The following is a 24,246-nucleotide window of genomic DNA, read 5'->3' as shown; positions in this document are numbered from 1 at the left end:
TTGCTGTGGCAAGTTCAAGCACTGAAAGTTTCCTTAAAACATTTTTTATTGGTATCCAAACTTTGTCACTAGTGGATTTCTTGAATGATGTTCTTGGGGCAGCAGGGTAGTAAAAATGCACAAAAACATCATTGTTTTCAAAATATATTCTTTCAACCTCTGCAAACCACCTCTGTGCTTCATACACACATGCCACTATGTCATTCAACGTTAAAGACAGAAATGTAATTTTACTGACACAATGATTCTAATAAATTTCGGTTTCTGATGTTACGTAGCATCAAACTAAGTTTTCTGCAATGCCAAGGAATTTGGGGAAACACCATGTTCCTTTTATTGCTTTACAGTTTTCAAGTGTTTTGAAGTGGTGTTATCATATAGAGAATCACTTCTTCTTTCTTGAACAGAAATTTTATAATTTTTATTCAGTAGATGGGTAAAAGTGTCTGGAATGAGGATTTGCTGGTGGGTCAGTCATGGCCTGTTACCTTGTATGGTGAGTCATCTTCAGATGTAGAAGTAACTTTGGGTATACAACATGAAGTGTGTTGGGACTTTTTCTGTTCATGTTGTATATCAGTGACTTTGCTGACAGTATTAATAGTAATCTCAGACAATTTGCAGATGATGCAGTTATCTGTAATGAAGTACGGTCTGAAAGAAGCTGCATAAATGTTCAGTTAGAAGTTGATAATATTTCAAAGTGGTGGAAAGATTGACAACATGCTTTAAATATTCAGAAATGTAAAATTGTGCACCTCACAAAATGAATGAAAAAAAAAAAACAACCATGATATCCTATGACATAATATCAATGTGTCGTAGTTGGAATTGGCCAACTCATACCTGGGTGTAATACTCTGTAGGAATATGAACTGGAATGATCAAATAGGCTCAGGCATGGTAAAAGCATTTGTATGATATAACCTAGAATGTTACTTAAGTGTGTAGGACCCATACCAAATAGGACCAACAGGAGATACTGAACGTATACAGAGAAGGCCAGTATGTAAGGTCACAGGTTTGCTTGATCAATGGGAGAGAGTTACAGAGAAGCTGAAGAAAGTGAACTGGCAGACTCTTGAGACATAAATAATCGTGAGAAAGCCTATGTACAAAGTATCAAGAACCTGCTTTAAATAATGACTCTAGGAATATACTGCAACCTGCACTTATTGCTTCCATAGGGGTCTTGAAGCCAAGGTTAGGTTAATTACAGCATGCACAAATGCATTTGAACAATAATTCTTTGTTCAGTCCATACATGAATGGAAGAGACACTCGCAACTGGTACAATGGGACATACCCTCTATCATGCACTTCACATTGGTTTGCAGAGTATAGATGTAGATTTAGAAGTGATTCCAATACATGTGATTGTGTCTGGTCACAGACCATTTCTTCATGCATGGGGATGGTCTGTTTGACTGATACAGGCAGCGCTTCAAACAAAAGAATGACATAAGCCATTGTGCCAAATTATGAGTTTTGAAAAGGTATAAAACATTACTAATGTAAAGACTTGAGAGTTCTACCAGCTCAAAACTAGGGAATCCACTGGGAAATAAAAGTTTCCCATTCACCTGCCTGTGCTCAAACAATTCCTTTTCACACATTAGTTTTCCTATATTTTTTAAAATTTTAACAATTTTGTATTCTATTTCAGGGGTTATTGTCATTTCTTTCATAGCCATATGATTGATGTGTTTTTGAACTTAAGCTTTCTGCTCCGGTGAATTGAATACTTCCTGTTGGTATTCTTTTTCTCTATCTTTAGTGATTGATATATCAGAACTGCTGTCAAACCTCTTCCTTTCTGTATGTTTCAGTAAGAGTTTTTTTTGGCATTCCATATTACATGCTTTATATTGCTACTTTTACTGTTTGTCAATCGTTGCTATATTAGTGAGTATATAAAACAATTATGTTTTAATTTACAAGTATATCTGTACTCCACAAATAATCATATTGTATTCGACAGATGGTACTTTGCGTAATACTAAAATTTCCTTTCTTCCATGTTCTAGTCACAAGTGGTGTGTTTCAAGAATGACTATCAGAATGTCTATCAGCTCAAATTTTTCCAGTTTTAGTGTTTCGTATTTTCACTAGATAAGTGTAGGATAGTTGGAACACGTGAGGCAATACTGACCCTACGACTTATCTTAGAAAGGAGATTAAGGAAAGGAAAACCTACATTTCTAGCATTTGTAGACTTAGAGGAAGCTTTGGCAATGTTGATGGAATACTCTCTTTCAAATTCTGAAAGTGGCAGGGGTAAAATACAGGGAGCGAAAGGCTATTTACAATTTGTACAGAAACCAGATGGCAGTTATAAGAGTCGAGGGGCATGAAAGGGAATCAGTGGTTGGGAAGGGAGTGAGACTGGGTTGTAGCCTCTCCCCGGTGCTATTTAATTTGTATATTGAGCAAGCAGTAAAGGAAACAAAAGAAATTTTGGAGTAGGCATTAAAATCCATGGAGAAGAAATAAAAACTTGGAGGTTTGCTGATGACATTGTAATTCTGTCAGAGACAGCAAAGGACGTGCAAGAGCAGCTGAATGGAATGGACAGTGTCTTGAAAGGAGGGTATAAGATGAACATCAACAAAAGCAAAACAAGGATAATGGAATGTAGTCGAATTAAGTTGGGTGATGCTGACGGAATTAGATTAGAAAATGAGACACTTAAAGTAGTAAAGGAGTTTTGCTATTTGTGGAGCAAAATAACTGATGATGGTTGAAGTAGAGAGGATATAGAATGTAGACTGCCAATGGCAAGGAAATTGTTTCTGAAGAAGAGAAATTTGTTAACATTGAGTATTGATTTAAGTGTCAGGAGGTCGTTTCTGAAAGTATTTGTATGGAGTGTAGCCATGCATGGAAGTGAAACATGGACGATAAATAGTTTAGACAAGAAGAGAATAGAAGCTTTTGAAATGTGGTGCTACAGAAGAATGCTGAAGATTAGATGGGTAGATCACATAACTAATGAGGATTTACTGAATATAATTGGGGAGAAGAGGAGTTTGTGGCACAACTTGACTAGAAGAAGGGATTGGTTGGTAGGACATGTTCTGAGGCATCACCAATTTAGTACTGGAGGGCAGCGTGGAGGGTAAAAAACGTTGAGCTAGACCAAGAGATGAATACACTCAGCAGATTCAGAAGGATGTAGGCTGCAGTAGGTACTGGGAGATGAATAAGCTTGCACTACTGGGAGATGAAGAAGCTTGCACAGGATAGAGTAGCGTGGAGAGCTGCATCGAACCAGTCTCAGGACTGAAGACCATAACAACAACATGTGTAGGATGACATAATATATTAGTCGGAACATATGCTCTTGAAATTTCAGCAGTGAACCATATGGCCTTGTAGCATTTGCTCCAAGAATTGAATGAGAGTTTCCATGATACTCGTGCTTATTTGTTGAACCCAACACAAAACACATCTCCTGTATATTCTCTATTAATGCTACCTGGTAAGAGCCCCAGGCTGATGAGAAATACATAGCAAGTTGGTTGAATGAGGTTTTGCAAGCCACGTTTTCTTGGGATTCTTCTAATAGTTTTCAGTTTGGTGCCTGCCTTTCATATTGCTTGGTTTGTATATAATAGCGCAAGCTTCCTGGCCAGTGTCAAGATTATTAAAATTCTTGTGTGTGTTGTAACATGTCTTTGTATAAAATAGAAAATATTTTAAAAACAAAGATTCCAAGACTTACCAAGCGGGAAAGCGCCTGTAGACAGGCACAATAAATAAAACACACAAACACACACACAGAATTTCTAGCTTTCACAACCGACAGTCGCTTCTTCAGGAAAGAGGGAGGGAGAGGGAAAGACGAAAGGATGTGGGTTTTAAGGGAGAGGGTAAGGAGTCATTCCAATCCCGGGAGCGGAAAGACTTACCTTAGGGGGAAAAAAGGACAGGTGTACACTCGCACACACACACATATCCATCCGCACATAACGAGAAGAGAGGATATATTGAAGGGCAAGCTCCCATCTCCAGAGTTCGGATAGGTTGGTGTTGGTGGGAAGTATCCAGATAACCCAGACGGTGTAACACTGTGCCAAGATGTGCTGGCCGTGCACCAAGGCATGTTTAGCCACAGGGTGATCCTCATTACCAACAAACACTGTCTGCCTGTGTCCATTCATGCGAATGGACAGTTTGTTGCTGGTCATTCCCACATAGAAAGCGTCACAGTGTAGGCAGGTCAGTTGGTAAATCACCTTCCGGCTTACAGGACTGGAGTAGGTAGTGGTGGGAGGGTGCATAGGACAGGTTTTACACCGGGGACGGTTACAAGGGTAGGAGCCAGAGGGTAGGGAAGGTGGTTTGGGGATTTCATAGGGATGAACCAAGAGGTTACGAAAGTTAGGTGGACGGCGGAAAGACACTCTTGGTGGAGTGGGGAGGATTTCATGAAGGATGGATCTCATTTCGGGGCTGTTCATGGACTGTCTGGCTTGTTGATTATTGACACCGGTCTGCAAATCAACACTTTGCTTCTGGTGAAATACTTTTTCCCTGGTGTAAGCAGAAATGCTCTGACAGTTCCTATATAGCTGTTTGTTTAGGCTGCCGTGTCTGTGCCCAGTGAGGCTTCATCCCTACACTGCTGACTAAGATAGTTGCCAGCCAGTAACTGAAAGCTTACAGCTGTCCTCTCTATCAGTTTTGTCAGGCTGCTTATTAATGCCAGTTTCCTGATTTGCAGACAGGTGCCAATCATCAACAAGCCAGATTGTCTGTGAATAGCCCCGTTCCTACCCTCTCCCTCTTATCATGATTAGCCTGTCATAGTCAAGGGCCAATAAAGTTCCAGAAATATGACATACTGACATTGATAGTTTGCAATAAATAAGGGCAACTTTTCTTCAGTAAAACCAGTCTTGCCATGACGTGAAGGCCATTGCAAATATGGCTGAAATATCAGTTTTGTAGTTTAAATATTTTAAAGTGTATTAAATTTTATACAATGATGTTGTCCTGAAAATCTTCATGGACCTTCTAATGTAATATATCAAGTCATATGCATGTACTGTAAACAGTATCCATCTTATAAGACTTACTGGGGTTATTTCTGAGGCTATTTTAGCATTTTAAGAGGAAGAAGTATCATTGAAAGATTTATTGATGGTCAACACGTGCTCCATTGACAAATTTCGCAAAAGAAGCAGTTGATGTATAATAATATGAATGTTACATAAAGTCTGACTTTACCACATGTTCAGTGCAGTACTTTGATAAACGTAAATGAGCATTATAAAATGATTTTCTGTTGGGTACGATGCATGACTACAATAACCTAAGAATTATTATACAGGATGGTCCATTGATTGTGACCAGGCCAAATATCTCATGAAATAAGTGTCAAACGAAAAAACTACAAAGAACTAAACTTGTCTAGCTTGAAGAGGGAAACCAGATGGTGCTATGGTTGGTCCGCTCGATACACTGCCATAGGTCAAACAGATTTCAACTATGTTTTTTAAATAGGAACTCCCATTTTTTTATTACATATTCGTGTAGTACTTAAAGAAATATGAATGTTTAAGTTGGACCACTTTTTTCACTTTGTGTTAGATGGCGCTGTAATAGGCACAAACATATGGCTCACAATTTTAGGCGAACAGTTGGTAACAGGTAGGTTTTTTAAATTAAAATACAGAACATAGGTAAGTTTGAACATTTCATTTTGGTTTTTCCATTGTGATACATGTACCTTTGTGAACTTATCATTTCTGAGAATGCATGCTGTTACAACGTGATTACCTGTAAATACCACATTAATGCAATAAATCCTCCAACCTCAACGCATTTGGCAATACGTGTAACGACATTACTCTCAACAGCAAGTGGTTCACCCTCCACAGTGTTCGCACATGCATTGACAATGCGCTGATGCGTGTTGTTGGGCATTGTTGGTGGCTCATGATAGCAAATATCTGTCAAATTTTCCCACAGAAAGAAATCCGGGGACGTCAGATCCGGTGAACGTGCGGGCCATGGTATCGTGCTTTGACGACCAATCCACCTGTCATGAAATACGATATTCAATACTGCTTCAACCGCATGTGAGCTATCTGCCGGACATGCATCATGTTGGAAGTACATCACCATTCTGTCATGCAGTGAAACATCTTGTAGTAACATCGGTAGAACATTACATAGGGAATCAGCATACATTGCACCATTTGGATTCCCATCGATAAAATGGGGGCAAATTATCCTTCCTCCCATAATGGTGCACCATACATTAACGCACCAAAGTTGCTGATGTTCCACTTGTCGCAGCCATCGTGGATTTTCCGTTGCCCAATAGTGCATATTATGCTGATTTACGTTACTGCTGTTGGTGAATAACACTTCGTCACTAAATGGAAAACGTGCAAAAAATCTGTCATCATCCCGTAATTTCTCTTGTGCCCAGTGGCAGAACTGCACATGACGTTCAAGGTCGTCGTGATGCAATTCCTGGTGCATAGAAATATGGTACGGGTGCAATCGATGTTGATGTAGCATTCTCAACACCGACGTTTTTGAGATTCCCAAATCTCACGCAATTTGTCTGCTACTGATGTGCAGATTAGCCGCGACAGCAGCTAAAACGCATTCTTGGGCATCATCATTTGTTGCATGTCGTGGTTGATATTTCACATGTGGTTGATCACTTCCTGTTTCCTTAAATAACGTAACTATCTGGCGAACGGTCCGGACACTTGGATGATGTCGTCCAGGATACCGAGCAGCATACATAGTACACGCCCATTGGGCATTTTGATCACAATAGCCACACATCAACACGATATCAACCTTTTCCGCAATTGGTAAACGGTCCATTTTAACACGGGTAATGTATCACGCAGCAAATACCGTCTGCACTGGCGGAATATTACGTGATACCACGTACTTATACGTTTGTGACTATTACAGTGCCATCTATCACAAAGCAAAAAAAAGTGGTCCAACTAAAACATTCATATTTCTTTATGTATTACACGAATATGTAATAAAAAATGGGGGTTTCTGTTTTTTTAAAAATGCATTTGATATCCGTTTGACCTATGGCAGCGCCATCTAATGGGCCAACCATAGTGCCATCTGGTTTCCCCCTTCAAGCTAGATGAGTTTTGTTCTTTGCTGGTTTTTCGTTTGATGCTTATTTTGTGAGATATTTGGCCTGGTCACTACCAATGGACCACCCTGTATAATTATTATATGCACCTCAATGTATTGTACACTTGTACATTTGTTATTTCCTCTTAAATGAAAATATGTTTCAAGTTTTTTGGCTTATTCCACATCCATGAATACTATTTCATTTAAGATCTGTGGAACAGATTTTAGCATACATAAGTATACACTGATAAGCCACGACATGATGACCACTCCCCACCGTGATGTTGGATGCCACCTGGGGTCATTGTTGGCATGTGATGCTATTAGTGGAGATATAGGCTGCAAATAGGGAAACCCATTGAGATAAGTGGGTAGATTATTATTAAACAGAGCCTGTAAACGAGTATGGTGAAGCTAGTCAAATGTTTACAAGCTAATGTGGAAAGAGGTAGAAGCACAGTGAAACTACCACTAGGTGCTAACTGGTTGGACATCTACGACTCTTCACTGAATGTGGGGTTCCAGGCTTGTGTGCTCTGTAAAGTAGGATAGGTGATGATCTGTGGCATTCTACCAAATGAGCACAATGCTGGTGCATGAACAAATGTTTTCAGATCACACTATTCATCTTACATTGTTGAACATGGAGCTCCACAGCAGACCATCACTACATGTTCTCATGTTGACCCAACGACATAGTCAGTCAGGATTGCAGTGGGCACAGGACCATGAGGTTTTGAATGTTGATCAATAAAAATGTGTTGACTCTTTGAATGAATCACATTTTTGCTACACTAGGCTGATGGTCATTTCCACAACTAGGTGAATGGCAGCTCAAAACGTGCAGCGCACCATGGACGCGGGCTGGTGGGAGCAGTATTGTGGTATGGGAGACATTCTCCTGAGCTTGCATAGGACCTGTGTGTTAGTAATCCGAGACAGGCTGACAGCTGCGAACCAGCTGCATCTCTTCGTGCTTGATGTCTTCCCCAATGGCGATGTCATATTTCAGCCATATAATTGTCCATGTTTGAGGAGCATTATAGTGAACTCATGTTGATGTTTTGGTGACCAAATTCACCAGATGTAAATCTTATGGAACTCACGCGGATCACTATCGGGCGCCACCACTACGGACGCAAATTAGCGGCCCGTTATCACACGTATTACCTGACCTGTCTGTAGACAACTAATGCCAAAACCCCCACAAACCTACCAATAAACTGTTGGATCCCTGATATACAGGATCAGTGATGCATTTTGTTCCAAAGATGGACAAACAAGTTATTAAGTAGATGTCATAATGTTTTGGCTCGTTGGTGTATGTATTTTCTCAACTGCCTTTGCCCACAGTCTGTGTTTTCAGCCAACACTATGTAACTGTCAATACAGTGGCATAACATTGTAAAAGTTATCCACAGATGAATAAAATTACTGCTACCTGTTATATCTTTACTTATAAGTGACATGGGAAAATTGTCACGAGCTACAGTGATGGTTGTAAGTGTGAGCTTAACTGCGTCCTTGTCATAATTTTGATTTATTATTATTGTTGTTATTGTCAAGGATATATTGTCATTAGAGATTTCACATCTGTTCAACTTTTTAAAATATTCAGTATAAGTGTCTCAAGTAAATATTTAAAAAAAAAAAGTTTCACTTGGCTGTATGATTTAAGACATTAGTTACTATCAATTTCAATACTGTGACCACTAATGTATCTGCGCTTTTGACAGCTCTTTGCCATCAGCGAAAGACTAAAGCAACCAAGACCCGCACCAGAGCTGTTGGATAGGCGTCTGGATTTCAGCCATGTGCTAGATTTCTGCAGCCAGTTGACAAGCATTAAAGTACTTGGATCACGTGCAGCTGTTGGAACAAGCAACATAGTGCCCAGTAGCCTGCCTTTTGAGCTGTCTGTTTTCCGTTCATTAGAATCTCTTGAACTGGCAGAGGTATGTTTTTTATTATTATTTGTAAGTATTTTTATTTCAGATAACAGGAAATTGCCTGATGCTTGCCATTTGGAATTGACATGTTTATGCCTTCATGGTAAAAAAAAGTCATCTTGATAACCATCAAAAGTGGTGTTTATGATGTTCATCACAGAAAGTTGCCTGTGCATGTAATTTTGTGTACCCTCTATGTAAATCTTATATTTTTTGATTCATTTGTTCAGTCATTCTTTCAGTCGCACTCTGTCTTCCACACTTCCCAGCATGAAGATAATCTTCAGGAATGCAGAATGATTATAATAATACATCATTCAGAGGGGCATCACTTTCTTTATGCTAAACTAACTACTATCCTGTTTGTTTATGGGATACTATTAAATGTTACAGTTTATTTTTATTTAAAATGCTTCAGACAATTTTCAAAATCACAAAAAAGGGTGACACTTTCAGAAGAGCTGCAGTTTTTCCAGTTATGAGTATTAGCTGCTGCATGCTGCACATTTATGAAAGGATGTGTGTTATTGCCCAAGGGGATTAATTACTTCTGTACTGATACATACTGGGGTTATTTTATTGTGACACTAACTGCATCACTAATAAGGTTCTTTAATTCCGGGATAAGGTAATGAGAACTCATTACTGGAGTGTGTAAATAAAATATTATTTTAATTATTTGTAAGTTTTTGAATATTTCCAGAAAACATAAAATCTAAACATTTATTGGAGAATTCATATCAGTTGTCAGTACTGCAACACTTGTAAAACCATCGTGATAAGAGTTGTCAGCTTCACTTTAACATGTGACACAAAATGATCACTCGTCTGACAGCAGTGGTATGAGTCATGTAATCGCCTAATATCACTTTGGAAAATTTCAAATCTGCCCAGTGGATTGAAAAATATACACCAGTAACAGTCAAGGCACCATATCCAGCTTGTTCTCTGCAACTTCCACAGAAATCCCTTCAGAGACAAAACTTGATAACAGTTCAAAGCTAGATAACTCAATAAATACGCCAAAATCAAAACAATCAAAGTTTAAACATAATCAAATACAGTTTATTCACACCATTTAATGCTGACCAGTTCCATCTCTTCTCCTATCAACACGTCCAGGTAGCTAATAGCCTCATTATGTATTACAAGGCCTCCACCAACTGACTACATCTGTGCACACTGTCACAATACCCATTAAAAAAAAAAAAAAAGAAGAAGAAGAAGATACTACACATGATCACAAACTTACAAATGCTTGTAAACTTTTCATATATGAAGAATAACATTGTTAATTACTAAAAATTACTAATTTCTGGCTTCAGAAACTTGTAATAATTTTACATCACCTCGATCGCAGAGACTAACTCATGTCGTACATGTGTAATGGCTGACTGACGGATTCCCAGACTTCATGAGCTCCAAACAAGTCATAAACTGTTTAAACATTGAGACACTTTAGCCAGTCAGCTAGGAGATCCAGAATGGTTGCCTTTTGACATGGAAATGAACATTCTCATTGGCCCTCTGTGTTCTCCCTCTAATACCACTACTGCGGCAAATGCTGTCTCCTGGCAGTAATTCTTGCATTATTTAGTCCCACTTAATAAAGAATGCCTAGCATCAACAAAACGTTTACTACTTTTAAGCAGATGTAGAGCAAAAACAGCAAAAAATCATGCCAACTCAGTTAACAGCTTAGGGAAGGCCTACGTATTAATTCCTGCGTGCAAATGAAAGTAGCGCCCACAGTGTGTGGATCTCCTGGAAACTTTACCAGACTCTGGCTCTTGACCCACTAATAAATAAGACCACATCCCTGTATATGGCTGTCTACTGGTTGGATTCAAATGAATGTAAAATCCTTGCCCCATTTGAAATCCTTTTTGGATTCACGTTCTGGCCAAGGATTTGCTATACTATTCTCATTGATTACTTGAGCAGCATAAATACTTCATTTTTTTCTGTATTTCCCATCAGATTATACTCCGACATAGTACTGACCAAAGTTATGAAAAAATATACTAGAATTTTTGTCTGTAGATCAGTATAATTTTAGAGACTTGCATGTACCATACATAACGGACTAAGATTTAATTTTTGAAGAATTTTTCAGAATGATTCAGTTGTAGTTCATTATTTATCTAAACACGTAGGCTTTTCATACATGGGCCTATCTTTTCAACTACTCAGCAGTTACTGAAATAGACTTATAGTCCATGTACATATTGCCAATATCTTCAAACAACTTAGTCCAAGTTTCCTGAATTGAAACTGTCAAAAAATTATCTCCATGCAAAACAGCAGCTACATAAAAAAGGTTGTACTATTTACTAGCATTTATAGCATGGCAGAGGGAAAATAGGAAAGGGTTAAGGAAGTGAAAATTGAAAAAGATTAAATAAGAAAGTTGCGTACTTGAATTGAATTGAATTGAATTTTATTTGATCCTGTAAGATTACATTGTGTACAGTAAATGTATGTGTAATATAGGACATGTCAAAGTATTACCGTTCATTATCACTTATTTTTCTACACCTTTAGCTTACATTTTTACATCATTGGTAATGAATAACAATATATACAAATTTAATGGCATAAGTATTCTGCAACACTGCAAAACTCTTTTTCAATGAGATAGTCTTTAAATTTCTTTGGAAAGTCATTGTGAAGTACACTATCTTGCAGGTTTTTAGGCAGACTTCTTAGTAGTCTGACATCAGAGTGCTGGGGTCCTTTTTCTAGCATTGCCAGTCAGTGGGGTATGCTCTGTACTTCATTCTTCCTTCTTGTATTGTGGGTGTGTACATTAGCATTTGTAATCCAGCCGTCACTACCTTTTGTGATGTACATTATTGTTTTGTATATATACAACGATGAAAAAGTTAAGATACCTAAATTCTTGAAACAGTTTCTGCACATTTCAGAGGTCTTTCCTCTTAAAATGGTCCTAATTGCTTTTTTTTGTAATGTGAACACTCGTTTTGTCTCTTTTTTTTGTTTGAGTTTCCCCACACAGTCACTCCATACTGTAAGTATGGTTCGAAAAGTCCATGATGCACTGTACGCAGAAGGTTCTTGTCTGAATACTGTGATAGCTGCATCATTAAGAATATGACAGAGCTCAGTTTCTTACAGACATTATTAATATGTTTTTTTTTTTCCATTTCAGTTCATTATCCACAAGAATACCTAAGAATCTAGCAGATTCTATTTCTTCCAGTTTTGTTCCACCAACCTCTAAGTCCATGTCTGCAGCCTTTTCCTTGTTTTTAAACACTGCATACATAGTCTTTTTTAGATTTATAACCAGTTCATTTTCCAACAGCCTTTGAGCTGTGACATTTGCAGATATGTATGCTCTTCTCTCAAGCTGTTCCATATTTTGGTCACATTTAATTGTCATGTCCTCAGCATACAATTTTTTTTTTCTTCCTCCTTAACACCTATATCATTAGCAAACACATTAAATAACAATGTCCCCATTACCGAACCCTGCGGCACTTCATATTTGATGGGTTTGGTTTCTGATTGGTATGAGTTTCCTAATGATATATACTGCTTGCGGTTTCACAAGTATGGTTTTATCCATTCACCTGGTTGCCCTCGGATGCCATAGTTGCTTAATTTTTGTAACAGCATTTCATGGTCAATGGTGTCAAATGTCTTTGAAAGATCCAGAAACAACCTTTTTCTCATCTAAGGACTGGAAAAAGTATTCTGTTAGACTGGCAATTGCTGATTCTGTAGATTTGCCCTTCTGAAACTGTGTTGTGACGGTATGAGAATCTTATGTTTGTCCAAATATTTAATTAATCTATGATGATGTAAATAAAATAGAAAGAAACTTCCACATGGGAAAAATATATTAAAAACAAAGATTCCAAGACTTACCAAGCGGGAAAGTGCCGGCAGACAGGCACATGAACAAAACACACAAACACACACACAGAATTACGAGCTTTCGCAACTGGCAGTTGCTTCGTCAGGAAAGAGGGAAGGAGAGGGAAAAATGAAAGGATGTGGGTTTTAAGGGAGAGGGTAAGGAGTCATTCCAATCCCGGGAGCGGAAAGACTTCCCTTAGGGGAAAAAAAGGACAGGTGTACACTCGCACACACACACACACATATCCATCCGCACATACACAGACACAAGCAGACATATTTAAAGGCAAAGAGTAAGGGCAGAGATGTCAGTCGAGGCGGAAGTACAGAGGCAAAGAAGTTGTTGAAAGACAGGTGAGGTATGAGCGGCGGCAACTTGAAATTAGCGGAGGTTGAGGCCTGGCGGATATCGAGAAGAGAGGATATACTGAAGGGCGAGTTCCATCCAGATAACTCGGACGGTGTAACACTGTGCCAAGATGTGCTGGCTGTGCATCAAGGCATGTTTAGCCACAGGGTGATCCTCATTACCAACAAACACTGTCTGCCTGTGTCCATTCATGTGAATGGACAGTTTGTTGCTGGTCATTCCCACATAGAAAGCATCACAGTGCAGGCAGGTCAGTTGGTAAATCACGTGGGTGCTTTCACATGTGGCTCTCCCTTTGATCGTGTACAACTTCCGGGTTACAGGACTGAAGTTGCCTTTCCGGAGGTGGGAACTCACTCACCCTCCACAACCTTTCCAACAAACCTCAACCTCCTCTCATTGCACACAGACCCAGTCTCTCCCATCTACTCAATCTCCCACTTCCAGCTCCACTCCCCCCAACACCTCAAAATTCTAGTCAACACAATCTGGAACCACAACACCCCAATTCAGTAGTTAACCTTTCCTCCAAACCCCTCTCCCAATCCGAAACCTCTGTCCTATCCAAAGGCCTCACCTTCAGCCCCACTCCCAGGTTCAACCAAACTGCCCTTGTCAAGGATTTACTGTCCTACTCTCGTAGTCTCTGCTGGAAATATCACTTTGCCACGAAGAAAAACAATCCTGATCCCACTCCTAATGATCCAACTCCCCAAGACACTATCCAAATTGAACCCTGCCTGCAACAGTTCCGTCCTCCATCACAGCGGGACCCACCTCCTCTTCCTCAAAATCACCCTCTCCAAACCTTCCAGGAATTTCTCACTTCCAGCCTTGCCTCTCAATCTTTCTTGAAAAACCTTAATCCTACTCCCAACATCACCACAGCCGAATCCCAGGCTATCCGTGATCTGAAAGCTGACCGATCCATCATCATTCTTCCGGCTGACAAGGGTTCCACGACCGTGGTACTTGATCGTCGGGAGTATGTGGCTGAGGGACTGCGTCAGCTTTCAGACAACTCTACATACAAAGTTTGCCGAGGTAATCCCATTCCTGATGTCCAGGCGGAGCTTCAAGGAATCCTCAGAACCTTAGGCCCCCTACAAAACCTTTCACCTGACTCCATCAAACTCCTCACCCCACCGACACCTCGCACTCCTACCTTCTACCTACTTCCTAAAATTCACAAACCCAAACATCCTGGCCGCCCCATTGTAGCTGGTTACCAAGCCCCCACAGAACGTATCTCTGCCTACGTAGATCAACACCTTCAACCCATTACATGCAGTCTCCCATCCTTCATCAAAGACACCAACCACTTTCTCGAACGCCTGGCATCCGTACCCAGTCTGTTACCACCGGAAACCATCCTTGTAACCATTGATGCCACTTCCCTATACACAAATATCCCGCACGTCCAGGGCCTCGCTGCAATGGAGCACTTCCTTTCACGCCGATCACCTGCCACCCTACCTAAAACCTCTTTCCTCGTCACCTTAGCCAGCTTCATCCTGACCCACAACTTCTTCACTTTTGAAGGCCAGACATACCAACAATTAAAGGGAACAGCCATGGGTACCAGGATGGCCCCCTCGTATGCCAACCTATTTATGGGTCGCTTAGAGGAAGCCTTCTTGGTTACCCAAGCCTGCCAACCCAAAGTTTGGTACAGATTTATTGATGACATCTTCATGATCTGGACTCACAGTGAAGAATAACTCCAGAATTTCCTCTCCAACCTCAACTCCTTTGGTTCCATCAGATTCACCTGGTCCTACTCCAAATCCCATGCCACTTTCCTAGACGTTGACCTCCATCTGTCCAATGGCCAGCTGCACACATCCGTCCACATCAAACCCACCAACAAGCAACAGTACCTCCATTATGACAGCTGCCACCCATTCCATATCAAACGGTCCCTTCCCTACAGCCTAGGCCTTCATGGCAAACGAATCTGCTCCAGTCCTGAATCCCTCGACCATTACACCAACAACCTGAAAACAGCTTTCGCATCCCGCAACTACCCTCCCAACCTGGTACAGAAGCAGATAACCAGAGCCACTTCCTCATCCCCTCAAACCCAGAACCTCTCACAGAAGAACCCCAAAAGTGCCCCACTTGTAACAGAATACTTCCCGGGACTGGATCAGACCTTGAATGTGGCTCTCCAGCAGGGATACGACTTCCTAAAATCCTGCGACGAAATGAGATCCATCCTTCATGAAATCCTCCCCACTCCACCAAGAGTGTCTTTCCGCCGTCCACCTAACCTTCGTAACCTCTTGGTTCATCCCTATGAAATCCCCAAACCACCTCCCCTACCCTCTGGCTCCTACCCTTGCAACCGCCCCCGGTGTAAAACCTGTCCTATGCACCCTCCCACCACCACCTACTTCAGTCCTGTAACCCGGAAGGTGTACACGATCAAAGGGAGAGCCACATGTGAAAGCACCCACGTTATTTACCAACTGACCTGCCTGCACTGTGATGCTTTCTATGTGGGAATGACCAGCAACGAACTGTCCATTCGCATGAATGGACACAGGCAGACAGTGTTTGTTGGTAATGAGGATCACCCTGTGGCTAAACATGCCTTGATGCACGGCCAACACATCTTGGCACAGTGTTACACCGTCCGAGTTATCTGGATACTTTCCACCAACACCAACCTATCCGAACTCCGGAGATGGGAACTCGCCCTTCAGTATATCCTCTCTTCTCGATATCCGCCAGGCCTCAACCTCCGCTAATTTCAAGTTGCCGCCGCTCATACCTCACCTGTCTTTCAACAACTTCTTTGCCTCTGTACTTCCGCCTCGACTGACATCTCTGCCCTTACTCTTTGCCTTTAAATATGTCTGCTTGTGTCTGTGTATGTGCGGATGGATATGTGTGTGTGTGTGCGAGTGTACACCTGTCCTTTTTTTCCCCTAAGGGAAGTCTTTCCGCTCCCGGGATTGGAATGACTCCTTACCCTCTCCCTTAAAACCCACATCCTTTCATTTTTCCCTCTCCTTCCCTCTTTCCTGACGAAGCAACTGCCAGTTGCGAAAGCTCGTAATTCTGTGTGTGTGTTTGTGTGTTTTGTTCATGTGCCTGTCTGCCGGCGCTTTCCCGCTTGGTAAGTCTTGGAATCTTTGTTTTTAATATAGTTAACTAATCTGGTATACATAAGCATTTCTAGGATTTTTGAAAAACCTGATATCAGTGAAACTGGTCTGTAGTTGTTGGGATCATTCTTATACCCTTTCTTACACACTGGCACTACCTTCATTGTCTTCAGTTCTTCTGGAAAAATTGCATCTCTGAAAGAACAGTTTGCTATGTTCAGCAGTGGTGTTATTATCTCCTCACTTACCAGCTTTATGACATGATTTGATATTTCATCATCACCAGCTGATTTCGTGGACTTCAGTTTCTGTATAGTTTTTCGCAATTCATCTTCCGTGACTGGTCTTAAGAACATAGTACTGCATGTTCTTTTTGGTACCTTAATACCCTTCTGTTTTTGACTATTTCTTTCCAGTTTTAAGTTTTCTACTGCACTAGTGCGAAGATGCAGGATATAATGAGATGAAAGGTATGTAAAGCAATAAGGCATGCTGAAGTCTTTTGCTGGCTGGTGGGAACAACTCACACTCAGATTCACTTTTCATCTTGACACTGTCAGTTAAGGATGGTTTTGTGATTTGTGATCATCTCACCAGCAAATATGTTAATTTTTTTACAGGTGCCAAAACTTCCGTACTAGATCTTTTTTTATAACAGAAACGGCCTTGTGGAGTGCTGTAGTTTTATACTTCTCCATTTTAGGTTCTGTTTTGAAGGTGTGATTCAGTCCATTAATGTGACAGATAGGAATCCATTTGTATGAAGGGCGTGTTATTAATACTATAACATTGTAACTTTGCAAATAAAATTTTTTGATCAAGGTATTCAAAGGATTTGGCAAAGCCACAGAAAATTTTATGTGCTATTTGTTAAAGCAGTGTGCAGTATGTTGTTCTTTCATTAATTCATTCTGTAGTTTTTTCTGTTGTGATAATAAGTCCTAACTTCTTTAGACTGATAGCTTGCTGTTTCTGTTTTCTTTATTTCTAATCTTTCTCCAGATCATCGAGGTGCTGAATCCTGTGCCTTCTGGGTTTTCTTATTCTCTTCACATATATCTTTCTAAGAACTAGTTTTATTGTGCTATTTCTTCATAGTAGATCCCAAATCCAGTGATTGCCTTTCTTTTCCCTCTCTTCTTAGCACCTCTCCATTTCTCACCATTTGTCTTCCCAATTTTTATCACATTCATTCTTCAATAGCTTTTTCATGTCCACCTTCATTTGGTCTTTTTTCCATTGGTGGTCTTTTTGGGTTAACTTCCAGCAACTAGATTCAACTTGACATAATATTTCAGTGGTCCACCTGTCTGTAATCTTCAGCTGAGAGACTCTCGCTGAGTTTCATCTAACTTTTTCAGGTATGTCATATCTTCTTTTCCTTATCAACGGCTAAGTTGTTTTGGACTGTTTTGCCAATTATTTATTTCAAGCAAGCTCACCTTACCTTTGCAATGTCTTGTCAAGTCTTCTGAGCATTTTTCTTCCTTCCTCACTGCTTCTGTGTTTTATTTGCACCTCCATCCTTTGTTTTACTGTGTTAAAATGCCTAGCGAAGTGATGCAACAGTTAGGACACTACCCATATGTTCCTCATTGTGGCATCCTGATTTACATTTTCCAGTGTGTCCCCCTATTGCTTTTACTGACTGCAAATATAACTCCATTAAAAAGGCCATCACCATTTCTTTCCCCATTCATGTCTGATATTAATGAAGTTATCTGTCTTTTTTGACCTCATCGCCGGCAGAACATGACTCCGCCCTTTTTTCCCACATAAAAAAAGGGAGTTTTATTTGTATGTCTTTGTTGTCTAAAAATATACAAAAAGGTTTGTTTGTTAGGCTGTTGCAATAACACTCTTTTACTTACTGCAATTACTGTTTTGCATTGGCAGCAATATATAATGCCATAAATGTTGCCAGTGTTATGAAAAGGCTTGTCATATAGCGGAGATCTTTAGTCGCAGGCAGGCACAACAAAAAGACTACTAAACATGTAAGCTTTTGGCCAGAAGGTCTTGTTCTGAATTAAACAAAACACACGCACACGCACGCACGCACGCACACACACACACACACACACACACACACACACACACACACACACACACACTTACAAAAATGCAGCTAACACACAAGTTATCACTATCTCTGGCTGATGAATTATCTCAGAATATGATGCCATATGAATGCAGTGAAAATAGGCATAGTAAATTAACTTACTGATATGTTTATTGCCAAAATTTGCAATAAACCTAATAGCATAAGTAGCTGAACTCAAACGTGTCAGCAGATCATCAGTGTGTTTCTTTCTGTCCAATCTCTCATCAATGCATACACCCAAAAATTAATAATTTTCTGAAAGATGTTATTCACAGTTTTCTATCTGATTCTTGTTTGTTGAGTGTGGGTACTATGCTTGTATCATTAGCAAAAAGAACTAGCTTTGCATCTTTGTGAATATAGACTGGCAAGTCATTAATATATGATAAGAACAATAGGGACCCAAGAGTGAACCCTATGGGACCCCTATTCTTGATGCCTGCTCAGTTTTAGGAATCTTCTAATTTTTGTCCATTATGTGAACTGTTTATTTCAACCTTCTGCACTCTTCCAGTTAACTGTGAATTAAACCATTTGTGCACTGTACCACTCATACCACAATATTTAAGCTTATCTAGAAGAATTCCATGATTTATATAATCAAAAGCCTTTGAGAGATCACAAAAAATTCCAGTGGGTGATGTTCGGTTATTCAAAGCATTTAATATTTTATCATTGAAAATATATATAAAATAGAAACTTCCACATGGGAAAAAATATATTAAAAACAAAGATTCCAAGACTTACCAAGCGGGAAAGCGCCGACAGACAGGCACATGAACAAAACATACAAACACACACACAGAATTACTAGCTTTCGCAACCGATGGTTGCTTCTTCAGGAAGGAGAGGGAAAGACAAAAGGATGTGGGTTTTAAGGGAGAGGGTAAGGAGTCATTCCAATCCCGGGAGCGGAAAGACTTCCCTTAGGGGAAAAAAAAGGCAGGTGTACACTCGCGCACACACACACACACACACACACACACACACACATATCCATCCGCACATACACAGACACAAGCAGACCAGACACAGCTTGGTCTGCTTGTGTCTGTGTATGTGCGGATGGATATGTGTGTGTGTGTGTGTGTGTGTGTGTGTGTGTGTGTGTGTGTGTGTGTGTGCGCGCGAGTGTACACCTGTCCTTTTTTTCCCCTAAGGGAAGTCTTTCCGCTCCCGGGATTGGAATGACTCCTTACCCTCTCCCTTAAAACCCACATCCTTTCGTCTTTCCCTCTCCTTCCTGAAGAAGCAACCATCGGTTGCGAAAGCTAGTAATTCTGTGTGTGTGTTTGTGTGTTTTTTGTTCATGTGCCTGTCTGCCGGCGCTTTCCCACTTGGTATATATATATATTAAAAACATAGATTCCAAGACTTACCAAGCAGGAAAGCGCCACAGATAGGCACAATGAATAAAACACACACACAGAATTTCGAGCTTTCGCAACCGGCGGCTGCTTCGTCAGGAAAGAGGGAAGGAAAAGGAAAGATGAAAGGATGTGGGTTTTAAGGGAGAGGGTAAGGAGTCATTCCAATTCTGGGAGCGGAAAGACTTACCTTAGGGGGAAAAAAGGATAGGTATATATTCGCGCGCGCGCGCGCGCGCGCGCACACACGCACACACACACACACACACACACACACACATCCATCCATACATTCACAGACACAAGCAGACATATATAAAGGCAAAGAGTAAGGGCAGAGATGTAAGTCGAGGTGGAAGTGTGGAGGCAAAGATGTTGTTGAAAGACAGGTGAGGTATGAGTGGCGGCAACTTGAAATTAGAGGAGATTGAGGACTGGCGGATATCGAGAAGAGAGGATATACTGAAGGGCAAGTTTCCATCTCCGGAGTTCGGATAGGTTGGTGTTGGCAGGAGGTATCCAGATAACTCGGACGGTGTAACACTGTGCCAAGATGTGCTGGCCATGCACCAAGGCATGTTTAGCCACAGGGTGATCCTCATTACCAACAAACACTGTCTGCCTGTGTCCATTCCTGTGAATGGACAGTTTGTTGCTGGTCATTCCCACATAGAAAGCGTCACAGTGTAGGCAGGTCAGTTGGTAAATCACGTGGGTGCTTTCACACGTGGCTCTGCCTTTGATCGTGTACACCTTCCGGGTTACAGGACTGGAGTAGGTGGTGGTGGGAGGGTGCATAGGACAAGTGTGTGTGTGTGTGTGTGTGTGTGTGTGTGTGTGTGTGTGTGTGTGTTTTATTCATTGCGCCTATCTACCGGCACTTTCCCGCTTGGTAAGTCTTGGAATCTTTGTTTTTAATATATTTTTCCCATGTGGAAGTTTCTTTATATAATGATGTAAATAATGATGTAGGTAGCCCTTTACTGTCATTCCTGGGTCTCAGAATCATATCAAGTGCCTTTGTATAGTCAGTAAATAAAATGTGGGTTTTTAAAGTTGATATCTTATAGATCAATTGTTTTAATGTGAATACACAGTTACTGTAAGAACATACTTTCCTGAAGAAATGCTGCTGTTCTCCTGAAAGGGATGTATTAATTGTGTGTAGCTAACTTGTAATAATTTTAACATAGACTTTATATTCTGCTATTAATAAATTTCAAACCAGTGTAATTGCCACATTCTTGGATTAAGTTTCTTCATAGCATGTAAAATACTTGTTTGCAGTTCATTAAATGTCTCTCAACACTTAACACTGCACACTCCTCATACACTTGCAGATGATTTCAGAGCCACAACTTGCTGACACACTTCCGTTTGTCTCCATGATGAACTGTATTAGGCATTATGTTATTATGTAACTGGAAAGACAGAATAAACAATCTGCTATAAAATCAAAACCTGTTATTATGTAACTCGGAAGACAGCATAAACAATCTGCCATAAAATCAAAACAAGATTAAAAGAATTTATTAGACACATCATTGTAAGTAGATTGAATTAGACCACCGCTTTTTGTGACCATAAATATCTGTATTGTGAGATATATAATCACAGCATAAAAACGGTCATTCAGTTGGCTTTTCATTATGCTTGCAAAGGTTGCTGGTTCTATCATTAAACTGTGCTGATGGTTGGAGCAGAATTAGAACTTGTTACAAGAAGCTCTGGTTGCCAATTGAGTTTGACCGCCCTCGTACTTGATATATTACCTAGTTTTAATCTGTCACAAATATCCAGTAACAAAACAAACCAGTTCAATTTATCTACTGGGTCCGGAGAAAGAGATTTAAAAATATGACTAACAATAGTTAATCACAAATTGTACATATCTTCGCATAATGCTGCCATCATAGAACAAAGGTTCCTTCTCGAGATACTTTCTAAGTCTTCAGTATAACACTGACTTTGCTGCCATTGCAGTTTATTGATATTTGTTCTTATGCAGGTACCACCAACAAATGTCTATGGACTTGGTGCTCTGAGATCATCTCTGGAAAATCTGTCGGTGAATTTTTCAGGACTGGAAACTCTCTCCTATGCACTCCTTTGTGATCAGTTGCACCGAGATCCATCTGATGCCCGCGATGATCAGCATGCGTGGAAGGCTGTAAATAGTGCTAATTTTAGCCATAACCTCCTCACTTGTGTGGATGAGTGAGTATTACAAAATTCCAATTTGATTTGTTACATTTGTACTTTAACATATATTATTACACCCTTCTCTTAAGAAATTGACTTTTGAGTGGTTTGAAGTTCAGTTTGTCTTCTTGTTCAGCACTTATATTATATTCTTCAGAATATTTGCCAATGGTGTCAGCAAACAGACACCTTGTATTGGTTTGACCATCACCAAAATTGACACACTCACTTCATTGATGTATACTCTTACGAAGGCGTGAACTAACATTGATATAGACTTCGAGTCTCATCTATGAAATTATTCAGGAGAGCAGGGCTCTAACATGTGTGTAAGCATCTTCGTTTACTTTTACCACGTTTACTCTAAAAACATTTGAGGCAAATGCTGAGGTGGTTTTCTTCTCCATTTTACCGAATCCAGAGAATAGAAATTCTATCTTCATTTTTCTTTACTACCCACAAATAACCAGTGGCAGTGGATGGTATTGTGGCAGTGTTGCACAACTCCCAATAATTGTGCGCTTCACATATTTCCTTTTCTTATAAGTGTAATATATACTATGAAATATGTTACAACTTCCTGTGGTCACCCAACATCCTCATTCTGGACTGAAAATCGCTGCCAGGCTCAAAGCAAACTCATGTGGTTTTCACTCTTACTTCAGCTCACTGGTGGATGACAGCACGGCCCCTTGTAATTTGAGCAAGGACGTATTGAGGCCTGTCCGTAACATCAGGTAGCTTGCTTGCCCACAGGGTGTTGCGTCACAGGGTGTTGCAATCGGCCTGCTGACTGCTTGGCTAAAAGCTGTGTCAGATGCACTGTTAAGTAGCACCACTCCATGAAGAACACTTCACCCAGCTTTCTCTCTTCCTGCAACATCAATTTCTTATGCAACCTGCTAGGGTATGCTCTTCTGCCATCCATACTATTACCAATATTGATATTTCAGTGGCAATCATAACAACATTTTTATTCGCAAATTTGTTTTGAGAATAGAAATTAAGAGGAAATGTTTTCCCAGCACTTAACTAAATTTATATTCTTGTCAATTGGGCTTAGATTTAATGCTAACATTGTGTCGTTCAGGAAATTGGTTAGAATTGTGCTGTTGTGGGGTGTTACTGCAACCTAAATGTTTATGGAGCTTATTGTAGATGACTGCCCACAGCTGTTGGATAAGTTAAAAAAAGTGTATTTGTGCCTTAGTTGTACAATTGCATGTTTATTCTTTACCAATTTCAGTTATTACAACCATCTTCAATGAAGAAACCTGTCATCCACAATAAAGTTGAATCTAGAATATACACGAGTGTAATAGAAAATGAAGGAATTAAAAAAGGTCACCATAGTATGATTTTAAAAATGACCTTTTTTAATTACTACACTTTCTATGAGGCTTTGTGTATCCTATATTCATCTTTAAAAACAAAGATTCCAAGACTTACCAAGCGGGAAAGTGCCGGTAGATAGGCACAATGAATAAAAAAACACACAAACACACACACAGAATTTGAGCTTTCGCAACCGGCGGCTGCTTCGTCAGGTAAGAGGGAAGGAAAAGGAAAGATGAAAGGATGTGGGTTTTAAGGGAGAGGGTAAGGAGTCATTTCAATCCCGGGAGCGGAAAGACTTGCCTTAGGGGGAAAAAAGGTAGGTATATACTCGCGCGCACACACATACACACACACGCATATCCATCCATACATACACAGACACAAGCAGACATATTTAAAGGCAATGAGTATGGGCAGAGATATAAGTCAAGGCGGAAGTGTGGAGGCAAAGATGATGTTGAATGACAGGTGAGGTATGAGTGGCGGCAACTTGAAATTAGCGGAGATTGAGGCCTGCTGGATAACGAGAAGAGAGGATATACCCTTCTATAAAAACAGAAATGAAATTCAAACAATTTGAAAGGCTGCTAAAATGCTCCATTCGAGTCATGTGATGCCTATGTCATCACTGGCTAGCTCAATGCTCCTACTGTCATTATGCTAATTCACAGTGCTGTTCTGTTTTGGAATTTACATTTCAGAAAATGGGTTACAAATGGTGTGTAGTAGCATAATGAACAAATACTTCTATAAAAATTCCTGAAAAGTTGTTTTTGAGCGTGCCAGA

General features: G+C 40.2%; 1 protein-coding gene across 1 annotated transcript in view; it reads left to right on the top strand.

The window, feature by feature from the left end:
• Positions 1-24,246, top strand: part of LOC126281403 (nischarin) — a 77,541-nt gene that overhangs the window by 5,714 nt on the left and 47,581 nt on the right. Inside the window, exons 2-3 of the mRNA XM_049980338.1 lie at positions 8,868-9,086; positions 21,928-22,136. Coding sequence (XP_049836295.1) covers positions 8,868-9,086; positions 21,928-22,136 — 428 coding nt within the window. The remainder of the gene's footprint in view (positions 1-8,867; positions 9,087-21,927; positions 22,137-24,246) is intronic.

Source organism: Schistocerca gregaria, chromosome 7 (genome assembly GCF_023897955.1).
Source record: "Schistocerca gregaria isolate iqSchGreg1 chromosome 7, iqSchGreg1.2, whole genome shotgun sequence".
In the NCBI taxonomy this organism is placed as follows: domain Eukaryota; kingdom Metazoa; phylum Arthropoda; class Insecta; order Orthoptera; family Acrididae; genus Schistocerca; species Schistocerca gregaria.
This window is presented reverse-complemented; position numbering and strand designations above follow the sequence as displayed.